General features: G+C 42.3%; 1 protein-coding gene across 1 annotated transcript in view; it reads right to left on the reverse strand.

The window, feature by feature from the left end:
* Positions 1 to 13,324: 13,324 nt before the first annotated feature.
* TRMT11 (tRNA methyltransferase 11 homolog) overlaps positions 13,325 to 18,896 on the reverse strand; it is a 68,672-nt gene continuing 63,100 nt past the window's right edge. The window contains exon 13 of the mRNA XM_061207257.1: positions 13,325 to 13,362. Coding sequence (XP_061063240.1) covers positions 13,351 to 13,362 — 12 coding nt within the window. The 3' untranslated portion in view covers positions 13,325 to 13,350. The remainder of the gene's footprint in view (positions 13,363 to 18,896) is intronic.

Here is an 18,896-nt window from a genome sequence, read left to right on the forward strand (position 1 = left end):
ATTCAGTCCACAGAGAGTCACGCCAAACAGCATGGGCCTGTGATCCACTCACTACAAGGCAGGAGAGGATGAATTCTGGCCCCCAGGGCACCCCTGGCTCACCCTGGCCAGCCGGCAGAGGCCAGCCTTGGTACTGGCCTGCAAAATGTGTTTCTTCCAGAGGGCTTCCTTGCTCACCTACTTTTACAGCCTGGCCTTGATCTTGGTCCCTGGAGCCATCCAACAAGGGAGGAGGTCTGAATCCTAGTCCATTTCTCTAAGGAGTCTCCACTCCTGTGTAAACATAAATGTGCAGGCAACTCTGCCCAATACCATCTGAGTTCCACCTGCCCATAGTCTGAGCATCTGCCTCAGCATCCATCCTTTTTTACCCACAATAAGCTCATGAAATAGGTACTATTATCCTCATTGTACACATAAGGAACAGCTTCAGAGAAACAGTACAATCTGCCCTTGATTGCAGAGCTAAAGAGTAATAATAATATAATTTTGATGATAAAGTATTATCTTTTGAGTACTTACTGTGTGCGGGCACTCTCCTAAGCACTTTACATGTGTTAAATTTATAATCCTCACAACAGCCCTATGAGATAGGTACTATGATTGTTCCCATTTCACAGTTAAGAACACTGAAGCCCAGAGAGGACTAAGTAAGGTGTTGATAGTAGTGAACAGAGGCATCAGGAATTAAACCAAGCCTACTTAATCACAATTTAGCCAGTGGTTGTCCAGAATTAAAGGAGAGATTATTTTGCTTTCTGGTTTGGAGTCTTCCAATGTACCAAGAGAAGGTCACTGTCAGTGGATAAAACACAAAGGGGGCATCCTTTACACTTCTGGGTAGCAGGGCTACATGAGGACTCAGGCTGGTGGGATTCAGCTCAGTCCTGCCTGCATCTTACAGGAGCCCTGTAGCTTCTCCAGGCCCAGGCTCAGTGGACATCATGACAGAAGAAACAGATGACTGGACCAAGTATCACCTCTCCTTTTCAGTGCTCTAGTTAATAGATTCCCTTTATAGTAGGTGGTCTTGTCAAGCTATTTACTTAACAGTAAAAAAAAGAAGCTTCAGATTCAATTATTTGGGTTTTTAGAGCTCCTTTTCATAGGCAAATAGTTCACATCTTTTTGTGAGGGAACTATGGTCAGTGGTTTCTAGCTTTGGGAACTAGTTTCTACCCTTTCACTTTCTCCCTCTGTCATCTCTGTCCCCTAGTGAGTGTAAGTGGTGACTCTGTACTTATCCGCAGATGAGGATCTCAGCTGAATCTAGATGCTCCTAGACTCAAAGCAGGGGCCCCACCCCCGCCCAGGGGATCAGTCTTCACCTCCAAAGTAAATGCAAGTTCTGTTCTAGTATCAAGTTAATTATCCTTTGTAACTATCCCTGCTCTGCATCAAAGGTAGTAAGCAAACATAAAACAAGGCTTTGAAATAAACAATTAAGTGACAGAATGAAAACCACTGGGCCTCCTAACTTACATGATTTTTTGGCCTGCAGAAGCCATGTTTTTGACCTGGTGTTTGCTCTCAAAATAGAATTTGCTCCTTATGGTTTATTGACCATTATTATCTTGTCAGAAATTGTCACAGTTTATTAAACAGAAAGTTTTAAAAGATTGTCTCCAATCTTTAATTGTGACTTTCTTTGTATAGTGGAGGCAAATTAATTTTTTCTTATAACACTGCCTTTCAGCTTCAGGAGGCAAGCTGATTGGGAAATGCAGTCTAATAGCTCTTGCCTCTATTTCCCCTACACAACCTCAATCCAGGAGCCCACGGCTCTGGGTGACTCTGGCAGCAGTGTAGTTAATGTACTCTAATTCTCATTCTGAGAAGAGAAGATACTAATCCTTCTGGAACTGTTCCCATGTTCTTAAAAGGGGTCCGCAGAGCTCTGGTTTAATCCAGGGTGTCGGCTGGCACATAGGCAGACTTTCAGAGATGCCTTGGGCTGTCCTCAGATACCCCACAGGTCAAGGGTCCCAAATTGTTGCCTGGTCCCTCCGTCCCTCCACTGCAGGCCCACCTTTGCTCAGGAGTCAGCACCAACATCAGCCCTCACCATCACCTCCTCCCTCCCCTCCTCCCATGCTTACAAGCTGCCACTTCTCCCGAAGTATCCTCTCCAAATGTTGCCAGCCTCTAGCTCTTTCTAATCCACTGGCTGAAGGAGACCATCAGTGGCATCTTCAAGAATGTTATATCAAATAATATTGCAGGAACAGCCATGTCAGTGAAGCCAAGCAGGACCCTGTGGGGCTCTCCTGGAAACAAAAGCCTTTCCATGTCCCCCATTTCTTGTTAGTAGGGAAAAGGCTTCAGCCTCCTAAACCCTCCCTGAGTTCTAAAGGGCAGATTCAAATAATTACTAATTAGGGGAGTGGTATTTCTGAGCTCTTCTACAGGAACTAAGGCTCCTATCCAGGTGGAGGATGATAACTTCAGGCTGAGCATAAGCGCATGGACCCAGAAGTCTGGTTCCTGCAACACCACCCTGTTACCTCACTACCATCCAATCAGAGGAAGGTCACACACACTGCCTTCCTCTTCCCAAATTTTGCCTATAAAAACTCTTCCCTCAAAATCAGTGGGGAGTTCAGGCCTTTTGAGCACAAATCACCATTCTCCTTCCTTGGCCCTGAAATAAAAATTTATCTGCTCCAAACCCCGAAGGTTTGGTTTGTTTGGCCTTACTGTGCGCATCCGGCACACAAACTACGGTTCGACAACGTCAGTAGGATGGTCTCCCTCCTTGCACGGTCCCCCCTCGACCCACCTCCACATGTTCTGATCCACCATCTCATCCCTCACTCCTACTCCTAGAACTCTGACCTCAGTTCCACTCTGATGAAACCTTCAAGTCCCAGACCCAGAAGGCTCAAATCCTCCCAGCTTTCTGGCCTGGACTCTAAAAGCTTTTGCTCAGTGATTGTTTATTTTTCCTTGGCTTGGAATGATTTCCAATGTCATTAAGAATGACAACTTCGGTCTAGAGACCCTTGCCACTCAAAGTGTGGCCACAGACCAGCAGCATCGGGCTCCACCTGGAAGCAGGATGGAAATACAGAATCTCAGGCCTCACCACAGACCATCTGCATTTTCACAAGATCCCTAGGGGATTCACATTAGGATTTGAGAAGCTCTGGTCTAGAAAACAGAAACCTCTGTTCTAACACAAGTTTAATTTATTCTTTTTTTTAATCCCCAATTGCAGGATGTTTTTACAAAATCAGAACTGTTGCAGAAATATTTTCTTAATTTAAGTTCCACTGAATGTGGTTAATTAAAAATAAAAGCTAATAAGACTTTCCACATTCTCAGGAAAATTTAGTATTTTTGTATATAATTTCTACATTGTATAATAAGGTTTAGTCTAGATATCTAATCCTTGACATATCTCCCCATATTAATTTACACACGAAGTTCACTGAGTCTCTAATTTATTTTTAACTAAAAATAACCTTTTCTTGTTTTCATGTTATAAAAGCAAAACATGTTTTTAGAGAAAAATCAGAAAAACACATAATTGGAAGGAAATAAAACAAATCAATAAAATAAGATAAAATAAAACTATGCAGAGATAACCACTGTAAGACACTGCAATATTTCTGTGTATATGTAACATCATTACAAATAACAGATGATAAAATGCAATCACATGGTACATACCCTTTCTTCATTTATCTATCATGGATAACACATGTCCAACAAATATTAATCTACAATATTTTTTAAATGGCTGAAGAGTATTGATTATTTATTTAGGACATGAAAACAACCAATGTTTCACCAGGATCCATTTCTATTTTCTTCCAAAGGCATTTTAAAAATAAGTAACTACATGTTAGCTATCCTCTGGGCTTGATTCAATTGATTGTTTACATAGCAGTATCATTTATTCATTTGATTAATTTGTATCACCTTCAGTCCTTTGTGTTCACTAATACAATTAAAAAATACATCTGTGGGAAAAGTGTGTGAGTTTTTATGCAGCTCTATGAATAGATAAAACCAAAATCTGTCTACTAAGTAACATCCTTTGATGGTCGTTAAGTGGATGGCCTATACTAATAGTATTGTTTTCTGTACAATAGATTGATAAGCTATACATGTGTTCTTTCTTTCCCTGGGGTTAATTTTGAACTCACTTAGGATGTACTAAGAGCACATGAAAACCAAAGTCATAAGTTTAAAAACTAACAAACACACTGAGGTTAAGGTTGAAGTTGCCACGGAAGTATCACCTACCTGTATCCTGGTGATTACTGATCAATATGAGCCTTTGCAAAGACATACATATATATAAAAAACTACAACAAGGTACAGGATAAAAGTTATAAATAACATTTAAACAACCTTAAAATCTTTTACACCTGGCTACAGAACACAACCCAGTCAATGAAACAAAGTGGAAAGTTGTGGTGATTCATAAGCGCCATCCCTCCTCATTAAAAACAAAATTGGTTTTCCACAACATGAAACATATTTAGACTCCTTTGCTCAGCCAGAGTTCTTTGGTTTGCATCAACAGAAAGGAACTCTGGCTATCTTAGGCAAATAAAAATGGACTATATTGTAAGAACATGGAATAGCAACAGAAGAAAAAGTTGAACAGCCAAGCCTCAGACAGGATGGTAATCCAGAAACTCTGGGATCTAGGCAGCAATGGTCCTCTCAGCTCTTATGATAGAATAAATGAGCTTCAGTCTCACAATCAGAGAGTGCCTGATTGGCCCTGCTTTGGTCACACACCAACTCACTTGGTCACTGGAGGGGAGAGGACCTTCATTGACAGCCCCACCAATCTGGAGGCCTCTGATGAGGAAGACGTTATTATGAAATAAAAGGGAAATGGGCCTCTGGGCAGGCAAGACCAACAGCTGTTCACAACAGCCATTATCTTCTAACAGTGTAATGACTACACACTGGCTATTGGTGGCAAAGAAGGACACCAACAAATTCAAGTATCAGACTGAACTGGTTACAGGCATCAGCAACTGAAAGAACTGACTGATCCTTGGTTCATTCTGAGGATTGTGAAGCGTGTAGGGAAAAGAAAAGAAGCCTGTGATTTACTGATGTATAATAAATGGTTTTGGAGAGAGTAGGCCATTTTAGTTTAAATAAACAAATAATTAACCTTGATAACAAAAGTTTACGAACTATGTTAATGACTTTAGTCATCTTTCTTCTCTGCTATTAGACAATAGTTGTTACATATGTGGTATTAATGGAAACTTGTTTTGAGATCGGAGCAGTGCTTATCAAATTTTAATGTCCATATAAATCACTTGGGGATTTTGTTAAGATGCAGATTCTGATTTGGCAGGTCTGGCGTGGGGCCTGTGATCAGGCATTTCTAACAAGCTCTGGGGTGATAACAGCAAAGCACCAGAGGGCTGAGCCTCCCCCTACCTTGCGGCTCCCCCATGGCCGTGGCCGTGATTCTCCTCTCACATCATGCAGTCCTTCATTAAGCCCCTGCACTACTCACCAGCACTTCCAAGTAACAAGAGGCTACTTACCTTCTGGCAACTTTTAGAAAGATATGGTGAGGAAGAAGATTGAAACTACCCATGAATGTGAGTCTTATGGATTTCATTTATGTAAGTGCAATGGACTGAATGTTTGTGTCCCTCCCAAATTCATTCTTTGAAATCCTAATCCCGAATGTGAGGGTACTAGGAGGTGGGGCTTTTGGGAGGTGCTTAGATCATGAGGATGGAGCCTCACGAATGAGATTAGTGCCCTTATGAAAGAGACCCTAGAGAGCTCCCTTGCCCCTTCTGCCGTGTGAGGACACAGCGAGAACATAACAATCTATGAACAGGAAGTGGGCTCTCACCAGACACCGAATCTGCTGGCACTTTGATCTTGAACTTCTCAGCCTCCAGAACTGTGAGAAATAAATTTCTGTTGTTTATAAGCTACCCAGTCTACGTTATCCTGTTATAGGAGCCCAAACAGACTAAGACACCAAGTGATTCCCTTTCCCTGAGCACAGAAACTACAATCCATTTGTCCTCTGATCTAAAAGCAGACCACAGTGGTTTATGTTGCATTCTCAAAATGCTGCTCAACTCAGAAATCTAATATACTGACTTATATCAGCCCTTAAAATGGGGCATTGTCTGTCATCAGAGTTGGGGGATTCATTTCTCGATCAAAAGAAAAAAGGGAAACTTTGAAACAAATCTATTGTGTGCTTGCTGGACAGAGCCCAGGCCTTGTCCTCACCTCTGGCAGTGACTGGCCACATCCTGTGAGCAGGGCCAACCCAGACCCTCCGGATGTTGTGAGGTGCTTTTATCTGTACCTTGTCACAGATGCACTGAGTGACAGAACATGGAGTGAATGGTCTATTCTCTCTGTAGAGACAGAGTCAACAGTGTTCTTGTAGCACACTTGGCCTTACTTGCCTGAAGGAGAGTGAGGGCACCACACACACCCCCTCTGGCATTTCACTTCCCTCAGTGGACAGCTTGAGCTGGAGAGCCAGTGATAAGATAAAAGTAAAACAGAGACAGTGGATGTCAGGTTCTGAGGCGAAGCATTATTTTTAGAGCTTGTAGGTAACAGAGGAGCTAACCCTAAGGGGAAAACAATTCCTCAATTTTAAAATTTGAGTTCTTGACCTAAGGTTTTGAATTTAAGAAATGTGATAAAAAATCTTGCAACCAGGTCTAGGTTGGGTCTACAGCATGAAGAAAGGAAGAAAAAAATAACCTGCTCACAAAAAGTAAAAAGTGACAATGCATTTGAAGTAAATCCATAGGGTTTATATAATTTTTCTCTGAGTCTTGATGGTCCTTGTCCATTCATTTTCACTAGAATGCTGGTGAGCAGAGGGCTCGTGAAAACATCACGGCCAGCAGAAACAGTTCTCACCCACATTTCCATTGACCATGATTTTTTTCCTTCCTTTCCTCCAGATAAATTTTCTGAATATATTCTCAGAGCTGTCTCTGGACATGACAATGTGCAGTTCTATGTCAATGGAGAAAAGTTTCTTGAGAACAGGGTTTAATTCCATACAACCAGACAATATGATTAGGTATTGAGAACACCAAAATAAATGGGCCAGAGGCCTTATCCTGGAGAAACCTACAGTCCATAGGAGAAAAGAGTTAATAGCTATTGGTAGACCGTAATGGTCAAAAGTACAGATGTCATCAGTCAAATGCAGGTTCAAATCTAACATTATTCACCGTTAAACCACTTACTTCATTTAGTCTCCATGAATTTCAGTTTCCTCATCTGTAAAATGGCATAGAATGGCAATGAAGATGAAATATTCCACAAAAAGCACTTATTACAATGTCAGCCTATTAAATATTTGGTATATTCGAGTAATTATTATCATTAGCATTGCAGCTCACTGAATTTCCTCATGCTCGGCCTCTACCTTCTATCCACTAACTGTTTCTCCTACTACTCATGTTTTTGGTCTGTTTATAAGAGCTGTCACAGACACTCATTTTAGCCACACAATCCCTGGTCCAAAATACATTGAGAGAATAGGGAGGAACACCCTGAATTGTGTGATGTATGATTGGCTTGTACCACCTCTGGGATCTTTCTGGGCCCAGAATCTTAAAAGTGAAGAGAAACTTAGAAATCTAGTAGCTAACCCTGTTTATAGTAGAGCTGTTACCTGCCACATCTTTGGCCATCAACAGGGAGATAGAATGGTGCTGATACACAGCAGAGATGCAAGGACTCAATACATCCAGAGGCATAGAAGGGAATAACCTCAATACCCAAGGTAGGCTCCTAGACCCATCTGAGGCACGATAACAAAAATCCAGCCAGCTCCATCATCTGCATTGGCCATATCCTTTTGAAATACTACTGGGGAGATGGAGCTGCCCAGCTAAGCCTCTCAATCCTCACCTGCCCTTTAGCAAAGATGCTCTAGTAGAAAGACTTTGAAGACAACCAGGGCCATAAGGAGGTAATCTCTTAGGCCACTAGGGCTTGACCTATGTGCCTTGAGTTCCATTGCTGTGAAAAAGCTAAAACCATCTCACATACAGATGGCAGGTTTGATTGCCTGAAGACAGTGGTGTAAATGACACATTTTCTGTGTTTTTCCTGAAGACTAACTGCTCCCTGCACAGAAGCATTTTAACTATTTTAATTATCACCAAACCCATTACAAAACTCCTGGTGTCCGTGCATTTAAAGCAACTTTAACCAAGCTTGTTTTGTTCACTGGTCACTATGATTTCTCCTAGAATTACAGTGTTCAGAGCTCTGATTTATATTCCACTGACCAAAAAGCCACCAATCCCTTCCAATCAGTGGGGACTCTAAACTTCTCCAGAGATCCCCTAACAGAGCAAGGAATAGAAACAGTATGTCCACCCAGATATCCCAATATGATTCACCAAAAGACTCTCCTTGAAAAGTATCTGATTTTTCCCTAATATATGGAAGATAAATAACTTCAAAGAAAACTTAACACATAAGACTTAATTCCCAGCACCCGAAAGTCAAGACATAAACCACAGACACCATCAGACAGTTACCTGTGGAATAGACTTTATTTCCTGCCACAGAGGGACGGAGAAGAGTAAAGAGGGAGATAGGGGGCAGTAAAGTCTTGCAACCTGGACACTCTTCCAGGCATCCTGGGGCTTTGCTTAGGCTGCTTTGTAAAGGAAAACTAATGCTCAAAACAAGTTTATCATTTATTGAGTATGTACATATTAATAATTCTCTTTAAAAAAAAAAAGAAGTCTATGAAGGGCATAAGATGAGGGATCCTTTGATAAAATGGCACCAGAATTCACTGACCAGAGGACACCGGTCTCGTCCACATAACTGCAGGGCTATTTGTCACTACACAAGACTCAGTGGGCTGCCTACCCAAGCTGCTATCTGCACTAGACACAGCCTTTCCGGGGCCAGGTGCAGGCACACACACATCAAAGCCCGCCTTATCTCCGTCCCTGCTTCTTATCTTCTGTGGATAAACAAGGGCTCCAGCCCGGGCTCTCAGGCCAAGTCCCCTTCACACATGCATATTCAACGGCACACCGGGTCCACATTCCTTCCAGAAGTACAACTTCCTCCCAAGTAAAGGGCACGCCTTGCCTCAGGGAGGATGGTGACATCCACCCTGAAGAAACAGTCCTCCAGCAATCTATCTTTTCTCCCAAACCCACATGTTTTTCAAAGTAACCCTGACCAGATCTTTTCTCGATTGGAAACCACTCCACGAACCAGAAAGGAATCAAGCAGCCCAGGAAATAAGCCTCAGCTGATCCCAAAGGTGGCCGATCAGGCAGCTACAAAAGGAGTCGCATTCTTTGCTTAGTTATGCACCTAAGAAAGGGCACTGCCTCCACTAGGTCATGGGAGGACTCAAGAAAGAATCTGAAAATTCACAGGAAATAAATCCATCCTCTACCTTTCCCTACTGAGCCCAATAGGCCCTCCACGTCTCTTCTTTCAAAACTTCATTGGAAGTTTTGAAATCAAGTGAAAGACTTCCTTGGACGATAGCCTGGAGGATTTGACACTTTCCCATGACAAATATGCCTGATGGGTTTAGCTTTAGGCTCTGGGTTTTCTCTTCCCTTACAGAACAATCTTTTAAAATGCATTTATACACATCATCTCAATAGACTCTCATTCCAAGGGAGATAGCTAAGGAAACATTATTATTATTTTTAGGTTAACAGTGAGAAGTAGACACAGATGAAGTCAGAGCTGTCCTGATGGTGCTGGGAGGGACCCTCTCACTTCTGGTTCTTCTGTTACCGGCAAAACCCATCAACAATTCCTGGGAAATAAAAATAGAAACCAGGTAATAAAGTCTAACCTTTTGTTTTTCCTTTTCCTTTGTGCTTGGTCTAGTTTCACTTGCTCACAGGGTGCCGCGTGCAGAGGCCTTGCCCCGGCCCTTCAGACCAGAGTACCCGGTGACAAAATGCTGCGCTGACACCTCATTCGGGGACCTCGCGCAGAAGCGCATCGCTCGACACCGCAATTCAAGATGGCGGCGGGCGTGTGCAGAGACGCTGCCCGCCCCGCCCACCCCACCCCCCGTCCCCGCCCCCGCCCCGCGACCTGGAGCCCCAGCAGCACAGCGGCGCCTGCGCCAGGGCCCGACCCGTGAGAGCTCTGCTCCAGCCCCTCCCCCGGCCAGGAGAACCCTGTAAAGAAGCCCTGATCACAGCCTGTCAAGGAGGGCGTGGACTCTAGAGCGCGAGCTCTCACCTCTCCAGTCTCTGATCAAAGAATAAAACTGTCCTTTGCTTCTGAACCGAACTTGGTCTCTTTCTATTAGCTCAAACGACACCGGGCAGGAAGACGCTTGTTGGGGCCCAACTGGAAAGGGTTGGTCACACTTTGTTCTTGCCATGTTCCACATGTGTGTTGCAATGATGGCTTCACATTTGGACTATCCTATGTTGTTTGACATTGAGCTAAGCCATCTGTAACAGTGGTTGTCTCCAGGGCAGGGAGCTGGGTGGCTGAGGCACCCACTGGGAGGGAAAGAGGGGAGAGGGAAACTTTTCACCGGGTATATCCTTTTAAACTGTCTTGAATTTTAAACCATGTAAATTTATTGCCTATTCACCAAATTTAAAAAAAATGTTTAAAGGACTGTGGAACTTTATAGAACACAGAGGAAGCATGAAAAAGATAATTGTAGAGCTTTATAGGAGGAAACATGAACATTTAAAGAAAATGGTTAAGGGATGAAAAGAAATATACACTAAGGGACTTCCCTGGCAGTCCAGTGGTTAAGACTCCACGCTCCCAATGCAGGGGGCTATGGGTTCGATCCTTGGTCGGGGAACTAAGGTCCCACATGCCCCACGGTGCAGCCCAAAAAAAGAAATATACACTAAAGGAGAAAATTTTTCAATTCTTTTAAGACTGACTATATCTCCCAGCCTATCTCCCCACCATTCCTAACCTCCCTAGTTCCTCAGCAAGAGAACAGTATTATATTGAAAGTGGCACAGTCTAGCTTTGTGTTTGATATTTTTGCTTATTTTTTTTTTTTAAGTACCAGAGTTTGGAACTCAGAATATGATTTTTAATAGTGTAACAAAAATTAGCTTAACCAAAGACTATGTATATAGCTTCTCAGCCCAAGAAACAGGCTTTTTATCATCTTTTTGTCCAAGGTGGTTGGTATACATTAGGCATTCAGTAAATGTTGAAGGAGAAGCAAGAAGGGAATGATAGAGGGAGGGGACTGGAGAGGAAAGAAGGGTGACAAACAAATGCCCTCCCTCTCATCCTCGTTATTGACGGGTTTTTAAAGGGTCATCAGAATTTGGTGACTCAAAAAAAAAAAAAAAAAAAGACTGTATGCTCTGGGTAGGCTACTTCAAGGAGATGGGAGAGACAAGTGCTCAGGGTTCCGAACCATTTTCCTTCAGGGAACACTCCAGGTCTTAGACATCAGAACAATGGACCCCAAGGCAAAGCTCTGAAACAAGCAACAGTGTTTGAATCACAAACCGTTTTTTATTTGTGAAAGATTCCTTGAGGTTGATCAATAAAATATCCTTTGTCTATTGCTAGGATTTCAAAATCATGACACTTCAACAGCTCATTTGTCTTGGAGTGAAGAAGCAGCTCCCGGAGACGGGGATTGTGTTTGTCCTTGGAAATAAGGACAAACAAGAGCCGGCAACTCAAGAGTGTTTATTTTCGTCAGCTTGCTCTTCCGCAGGCCTACACCGTCAGCACCGTGTGAAGAGTGAAATGAATAAAAAGCATCTCCCTCAATGCAGGAGGCCAACTCAAGACTGTTTCTTGGCTCTGAAGCAAAGGTCTATCAGTCAGGGTCAGGGAGGTTTCTGCTGCATTTAGCTGGGAAATCTTTCACACAGTGTAACAGGGAGCCTAAGATGAAGAAACTGAGGCTCCCAGGTAGTAATGCTTTGCTTCAGGCTGCCTTAAGTATATGGCTTGCCCCACTGATCGGTCATTAACTGAGACCCAGAACCAAGAAAGGAACAGACCCTAGAGCAGTGGCAAAGCCACAAACTCCACCACCATAGGACCTTTGTCAAGGAAGTCAAGCATCTCAGCCACAGGGTGCCATTTTGCAAGAAGCTACAACTTCCTAAAGAGCCTTGACAACAGCATAAAGGGAACGATCATGGTAGGGAAGGAACTTCTCCCAGTTGTTCAAGCCCAGACTCTGTAGAAAGGCACGTAAGTCCTTTATGATCTGGCCCTCATTTCCTCTCCAGCTTCATTTCTTCTCTTCACCCAACACTTTTAGTTTAGCTCCAAGTATCCGAACGACTTGAATTGTTATCCAAACATGCTTTTCCCTCTGCCTGGAATCCCCCTCTCACCCTCACACAACCTGACGTCAGCTGGCAACTCGCACTGCTTCTTCTTCAGGAGTCTACTTAGGTGTCATCCTCTCCCACCCCTTATATTTTAAAATGTAGATTTTATGATTATTCAAGTAAGCTGAGACCAACAGATTAGAATATGATCGCCATTGAAAAGATAGTTTGTTCCTCAAAGTTCCCAAAAGACAGCATGTCTTGCCATGCAGGGGCACACAGGTCGGTCAGAAGGCAGAGGGGAGTGAGGGGAAAATGTGGGCAAGAGCCTTTACTGGGGTTCCCACAGGAACAAACTGTGAAGTAGGGTAAGCAGGCTTGGGATTGGCTAGTTTGAATAGTTTCAGTGGGCTCTGGGGTATAGGGTCTGTCCCTAATTGTCTGTATCTGGCCCCTGAGTGATTATGACATGGGAATAGTGGCCCAGAGTGTAAGGGGCTGAGAGAGGACGTAGGGGTATATGGGCTCTGAGCTGCTTAGTCTGCATATGAGAGACACACTAGCAGGCGAGTCCTTTACTGACTCTAGGAATTGGCTGGCCCTGGAAGGAGCAGTCTCTCCAAGATCAGCAAGGTCCCGCATGTCAAAATATCAGAAACACATGGTTAATACACCCTACACTATTCGAAGTGGTTAAATGCTCCTCTTATATTCACCATGGACTAACCCTCTGGTAAGACTGGCGACTATTTGAATTGACTACTTACCTCCTTGTTTACTACCACTTGTAGCCCCACGGACTATAAGCTCATTGAGGACAGGGGCTGTGTCTTTTTCATTGCTAAGAATGGCAACAAAGTATACAGAGATCAACTTGATAGGCTTTGAGTTCTAACCCTTGGTTCTGGTGCACTAGGTGACATCACCTGCTGCAGGACTGAGTCTCCTGGACCACTCACAGCTCGTGGAAACGTGTCATGTCTTCTCCGAGAAGCCTTGCTCATTACACAGCACTCATCTTGCCCTTCTTTCCTCAGGAACCCACTTAGCATCATGCAAGTTCCTCTCTTCAGGTTTAGAAGCCAGACTGGAGTCAAAAACAAAGTTCTGTTGTTTTCAGGTTCTTGATCTGTTTTTCCAAAACTAAGAAAGAAAACAAACTAACAAAGGCATAAATCAAAAAATAAATTTTTATTCTCTATTTTGCTCCAAAAGATAAGACTGTTTGTAGAATTAAATGTCAAGGAATCTTATGACATTTCCTGGCAGAATTTGTGTGAAGCTTTCGACCAGTTAGTTTAATCCAAATTAGTAGGAGCTTCAGAAAAGGCTTTTGGCCCGTCCTCAGCTGGGAAGAGGTTTTGTCATGAACTCTGCCAAATGCATAAGTATATATAAAAAGGGAGTAGAGGGCAATTGGGATTTTGGCCCAACTTTTTTTAATAACGAAGAAACAAACAAAACCCCCAGTTTAATTAAAAATTTCCCCATTCTGGCCTACCTGTAATTTTTATGTTGCTACCCAAAAGTTATTACATAGTTACTTAAAAAAGAAAAAGGGGAAGTATTTTTAATTTTAAAGGATAAGGAGAAGAGGAAAAAAACTCTTGAGTTTTTCTTTTTCTACATCCAGAGTTCAAACAGCAGTGGCCTGTGTTTCTTTAGCAGGTTTGTCTTAGAGGCAACTAACAACAGCCTATCAGTTTTTAAAGTTCTAATTCTACAATGAGGCTCACTAATGTATACAACAAATGGAGTGCATGCACCCATCCAGTCGTACAGAAGCACATCACCCCAAAGCCCGTGTTGCTCTCTGCAGCTTCTAGTAGTACAACGTAGTAATTTCATCTCATTAGTAACTCGAATATAAATTTCTTGTAATAACTTTGGAATTGCCTGATCCAGTCTCATGGGTATTGGGTCGTGCCAATTCTCTTTGCTAAACATACATATCATGCAGGGGGACAATGCAACAGAATGAACCTTAGCGCTGTATGGGGTATCTTCACTCAGTAGTTCTTTGTCTCATGCAGGGATCTTCTGCTCCTCACATTTGCAATCACTATCCAGCTTCGGCCTTGAATACTCAACAGCCTGCTGTGCAGGTCTCTGTGCCTGTTCCACAGACTTCTCAAGTTCAGGATGTCTATCCGATCCTAAACACATCCTCTTTCCACTATTTTCTATTCCAGTTTGTATCATGCCATCCATGCAGTCACCCAGTTGGAACCCTGGACATCATCCATTACTCATCCCTGTGCCCAGTCAATCACCAGGACATGCTCATTTCATCTTCTTAATATTCTCCATTCAATCTTTACTACCACTGCTCTAGTTGAGATCCTTACATCTCTAACCTGGATGGGTGACTGCAACAACCTTCTGACAAACATCCCAGCTTCTAGTGTATCTCCCTTCACTCCAAACTACTACCACTGGAGTGATGGTGATAGACCAAGCCTGATAATATCTCACTAAATTCTCACTGATAATTCCCACTAAAAATCCTGAGGTAGCTTCCCTTCCTCCCCCAGAGCAGAGGGAGGCAAGGTAGAAACCCCTCCTGCCATAATCTCTAGCCTTACTTTGTTGATTCCCAGGTCACACATCACCCTTCAGTGATTCTAAACCACATGTAGCTCCCCTACACACCATGCTCTTTCTATGCCTTGGCATCAACCAATCACCAGCAAGCAAGCCTTAGAACATGTATAATAGGGAAAATAGAGTAGCACATATAACTGCTACAGGGAAAAGCAGTTACCATTAAAATAAAATAGAAAACAATTTTTGTTTACATTTTTTGGGATCTAGAGGAAAATGTAAAGAGAAGAAAATTAAAGATAATAAATCAGCTGAAATATTGATTTTCCGGCTTCAACATCAAGAATAAAGCATACTAGGTAGAGGAGTCCTTTTGGACTGGACTGTCACAGCTCCCTCTTTGGTGCTGGTTTTGGAAACCTTCCCAGCCTGAGACTCAAGCTATTAATCGACAATTGTCTCCGAGTTGAAACGCACCAATTAAAAGACTTAGGTGTCTGACAAAGGACAAAACACTGCACTAGTCAGAGCTAACTCTGGAGCAATGTACTAAGCCTTTCTGAGAAGGCTTGGTAAATCACTGACAGAGAAAACACAGAACAATGTAGAGAAAATTTCCAAAGCTCAAAAATTCCAGATGCCTGTGGATGGTAGGGAGCGTGGAAAGTCTATCAGATACCTTGACTATCAGCCCATGGTTGAGTGGCTTTTGCAATGAAAGGTATAATACCATTGTCATACCAAATGGTCCAGAAAGCCAAACACGTGACACGAATTAGTCTCAAGGGCCAAAGTGATGTGGCTGGAGTCAACTGAAGAACAACACTGTAACCCGAGAAAGTGCCAACAGCTCTGAGAGTGGGGCAAAGATCTAAAATAATCAATCGGCCAGAAGCAGGCTGGACAATACTCCATGCAATGTGGTCTCCTTCACCACAAGGCAATCAGGTCTACCTTTGGTAGGAGTCACAAGTCTGGCACCAAATGGTAACTCCGCATCAGAAACATAGTCCTTTACTTTGTGTCCTGTCTATATAATGGTGGATGTGCTGCCATGTGTGGGACAATGATGGATCCAGGGAACAATGATGGCAATCTGGGTGGTGCCAGCCCAACCAACAGCTTTATTCTAGTTGGTCTCATCAGAGAATGATCCAGACAGCTCTGTCAGCAGCCACAGTCTGTTTCCATTATTTGTAGAAGGGTACCTTTAATCAGCTTATCTGTAGTTTCCCAAGTGACAGAATAAACCGTAGGTCATTAGCAACAGCCTAAAAGTCAGTAAAAATGTAACAAGGCTCAGCAAAGAGGGTATTGGCTGGAGTTATGAGAGTAGCTTTTTCTGCCCATGGACCAGGCCAACCACATCCACTTTCAGGTCTGTGTACCTGGCGCTGAGTTCGAGCAGCCACAGCAGTCCATTGAACACCACTGGGTTTCAGTTTGGCCAATCCATCAGTGAACGAGGCAGAAGGCATTTAGAGGAAGCTCCTAATTGTAACCTAAATGTATTTTTAACCCACCCTAAATGTAACCTTTATGAATCAAGGACACCATTGAGCCACTCCCTTTGTTTCAGGCAGTGGAATGGGGGGTAAAACTTTCCCCAAACAGGATAGCTGCCACCTTTTCATCTAAATCCAAGATGCAACAAGGGCTAAGCCAGCTGCATTCTTGAATATACCAATTCCATTGGACAAGTGAGGCTTGTTGGGCCCTTCTGTCTTGGTAGTTGTGAGTCTGTTTGATCCACTCCACTTTGGAAGTATCAGGTTGGATGGCTCAGGTGTTCAGTTTTGAAAAGAGCCCAGTAGTCAGCTAATAGTTAGCAGACTATTAGCTAGAATAATAGTCAGAAGAGGGAGGAGGCAGGGGAGGTGGAGACACTACCTTTATCTTTCAAGGGTGCTCACACTCCACCAAAAGACAGTCTACGATGCAGGGGGTCAGTGCCCCCTTTAGTAAGGTATACAGAAACACAAGGCATCTATGGAGAACTGTCTCCCAAGAGGTAAAAACTATAGAAAAATAACGCAAAAAGAAGTTTTGCTGTTTGTGCTGGAAGCACTCAGACTTGTGGTGAGATACTCCAGTCCATGATTTATAAATAAACAGATATTAAAGAGGTTTTACAGATTTTTAAAGCTCACCAATACCAGCTCTGACCATCCTGATCCACTTCACAAATGTACAACACATTAGATACAATACTTGGGGAGCCCATCAAAGCCCAACCCAAGTACCATTTCATTTCCAATTTTAATTTTCTCCTCAGCCATTTTAAAAATCTGACTAACTTCACACATAAGCCCAGCTAATCTCCACTGCTGGATGTTAGACAAAATAGAGTTCTTCTGATAAGCCCTCAGGAGAAAGTCAGGAAGACTTGATTAAAGGAGAGATTTTAAAGTCATAGAGGTCAAAGCAGATTCCTTTTTAGGTGATTCAGTTTGGCATCACGGCGATATAATTATCTTAGTAAGAACATTCAAATTCTAGAACAAAAATATACTAAGCACGTCCTAATATCCCAAGAAATAGGGCTAGCAGTTACATAAAGTGAAGCTGGCTTATCTTAACATTCATCTTTTAAGCCTATTTTGTTCCATGGCCCAGGCTTCTTAAGAGACTGCCATGAGAATTTAGCCTCCATCCCCCTAAGAGCCTGTCTACAATGGCTTATAAAGCAAGGGATAAGAGCCAAATTCCAGGTTGGCCTCAGTTATGTCTAAATGTCAACTTGCTTATCCCACATAGTGAAACATATGAACATCCTGAGGCAGACCTCTATTAAGGGAATAGAGTCAGGTTTGCCCAAAGGACATCCAGGAATGTGCTGTCTCCATGATTCTATGGCTAGATAGAATCACAGATATGTTTATCATTCCATTACAATTCTTTACACTCTAGACCTTATGTTCTTAAACCACTCTGTTTTAGAGACAATCTCAATGTTTTAGTAAAGTACAAACATCATCAGCCTAGTGTTATTGTGTCCATGTGTATGTTCTGGATTAAGGCACTTTTCTTTTTTTTGGTTTGTATTACAAACCACATTACTTGATAAATATCTGAGAAAAATGGGAGTGGGTGAGTTGGAAATCAAAGTAGACTTCGCTTATTCTATGAATACAATCCTTCTAAGAAAGAAAGATTCTTACAAGTGTTTAGTTTTCTAAATAACTTTATAATGGAGAAAACCCATGCTCTTGTAAAAAGAGCCAAAGTCCTTATTCTGGTATAATTTACTCCCTTTTGGTCAAACAGGCAAATCAACAATAAGGTCATCAATATTCTCAGCAACACCAACCTCCATTTCTACCCCTATGTTCCATTAATGAATTTATGCAGGGCCAGTGCCTTCTTTAGTATTAGAACCATGAACATCAGCTTAGTTCCACTGTGGTTTTACGAGGGAGATTAGAATGGTGTAGAAAGATCATTTCCCCCCAAAAATGTCACCTTTGATTTTCAACACATAATGTTTTATTACATATCTCTTTGGATTAGCAATACTTGGTAATATTTCCAGCATGGGTTAGTTCTCTTAACCCAAAAGGACTAAGGCCTTTGATTCAAGAGTCAGATTTGCTTATACTGGCATCTAGATAACACAAACTTAACATCTAATTTCCTGATGTTAAAAAAAAAAAGTCATCCCTGATTGTTTAATTATAAGAGTATAAAACATATTACCTTAAAAGTTGTTTCTGTCTCAAACTTTTAAAGCACATTTTTCATCCAATAATGTAAACACATTCACTACGATGCATTTGGTATGTTAACTCATACTCTACTTTTCCCTACCAAACTTGAAATAAAGTTCTTTAGTTGTAATCACCATTCTTCTTAAATATGTAGGGTATATCAAATTTTAAGTGAGTTTCCACCATAAGGAAATAATGGTAACACTGACTTAACCTCCCACAGTTTAAGCAGTTTGAAAATGTTTCATTGCTCAATCTCTGTACTTAAAGAATTAGTCATAAGGAAGTTAGTGGCGAACAGGCCTAGACCTGGGTCACCTTGGGCAGGAAGCGGCTAGAAATTTGTAGCAGATTTTAAACTTTTTTTAAT

This window comes from Eubalaena glacialis, chromosome 12 (genome assembly GCF_028564815.1).
Source record: "Eubalaena glacialis isolate mEubGla1 chromosome 12, mEubGla1.1.hap2.+ XY, whole genome shotgun sequence".
Taxonomy (NCBI): domain Eukaryota; kingdom Metazoa; phylum Chordata; class Mammalia; order Artiodactyla; family Balaenidae; genus Eubalaena; species Eubalaena glacialis.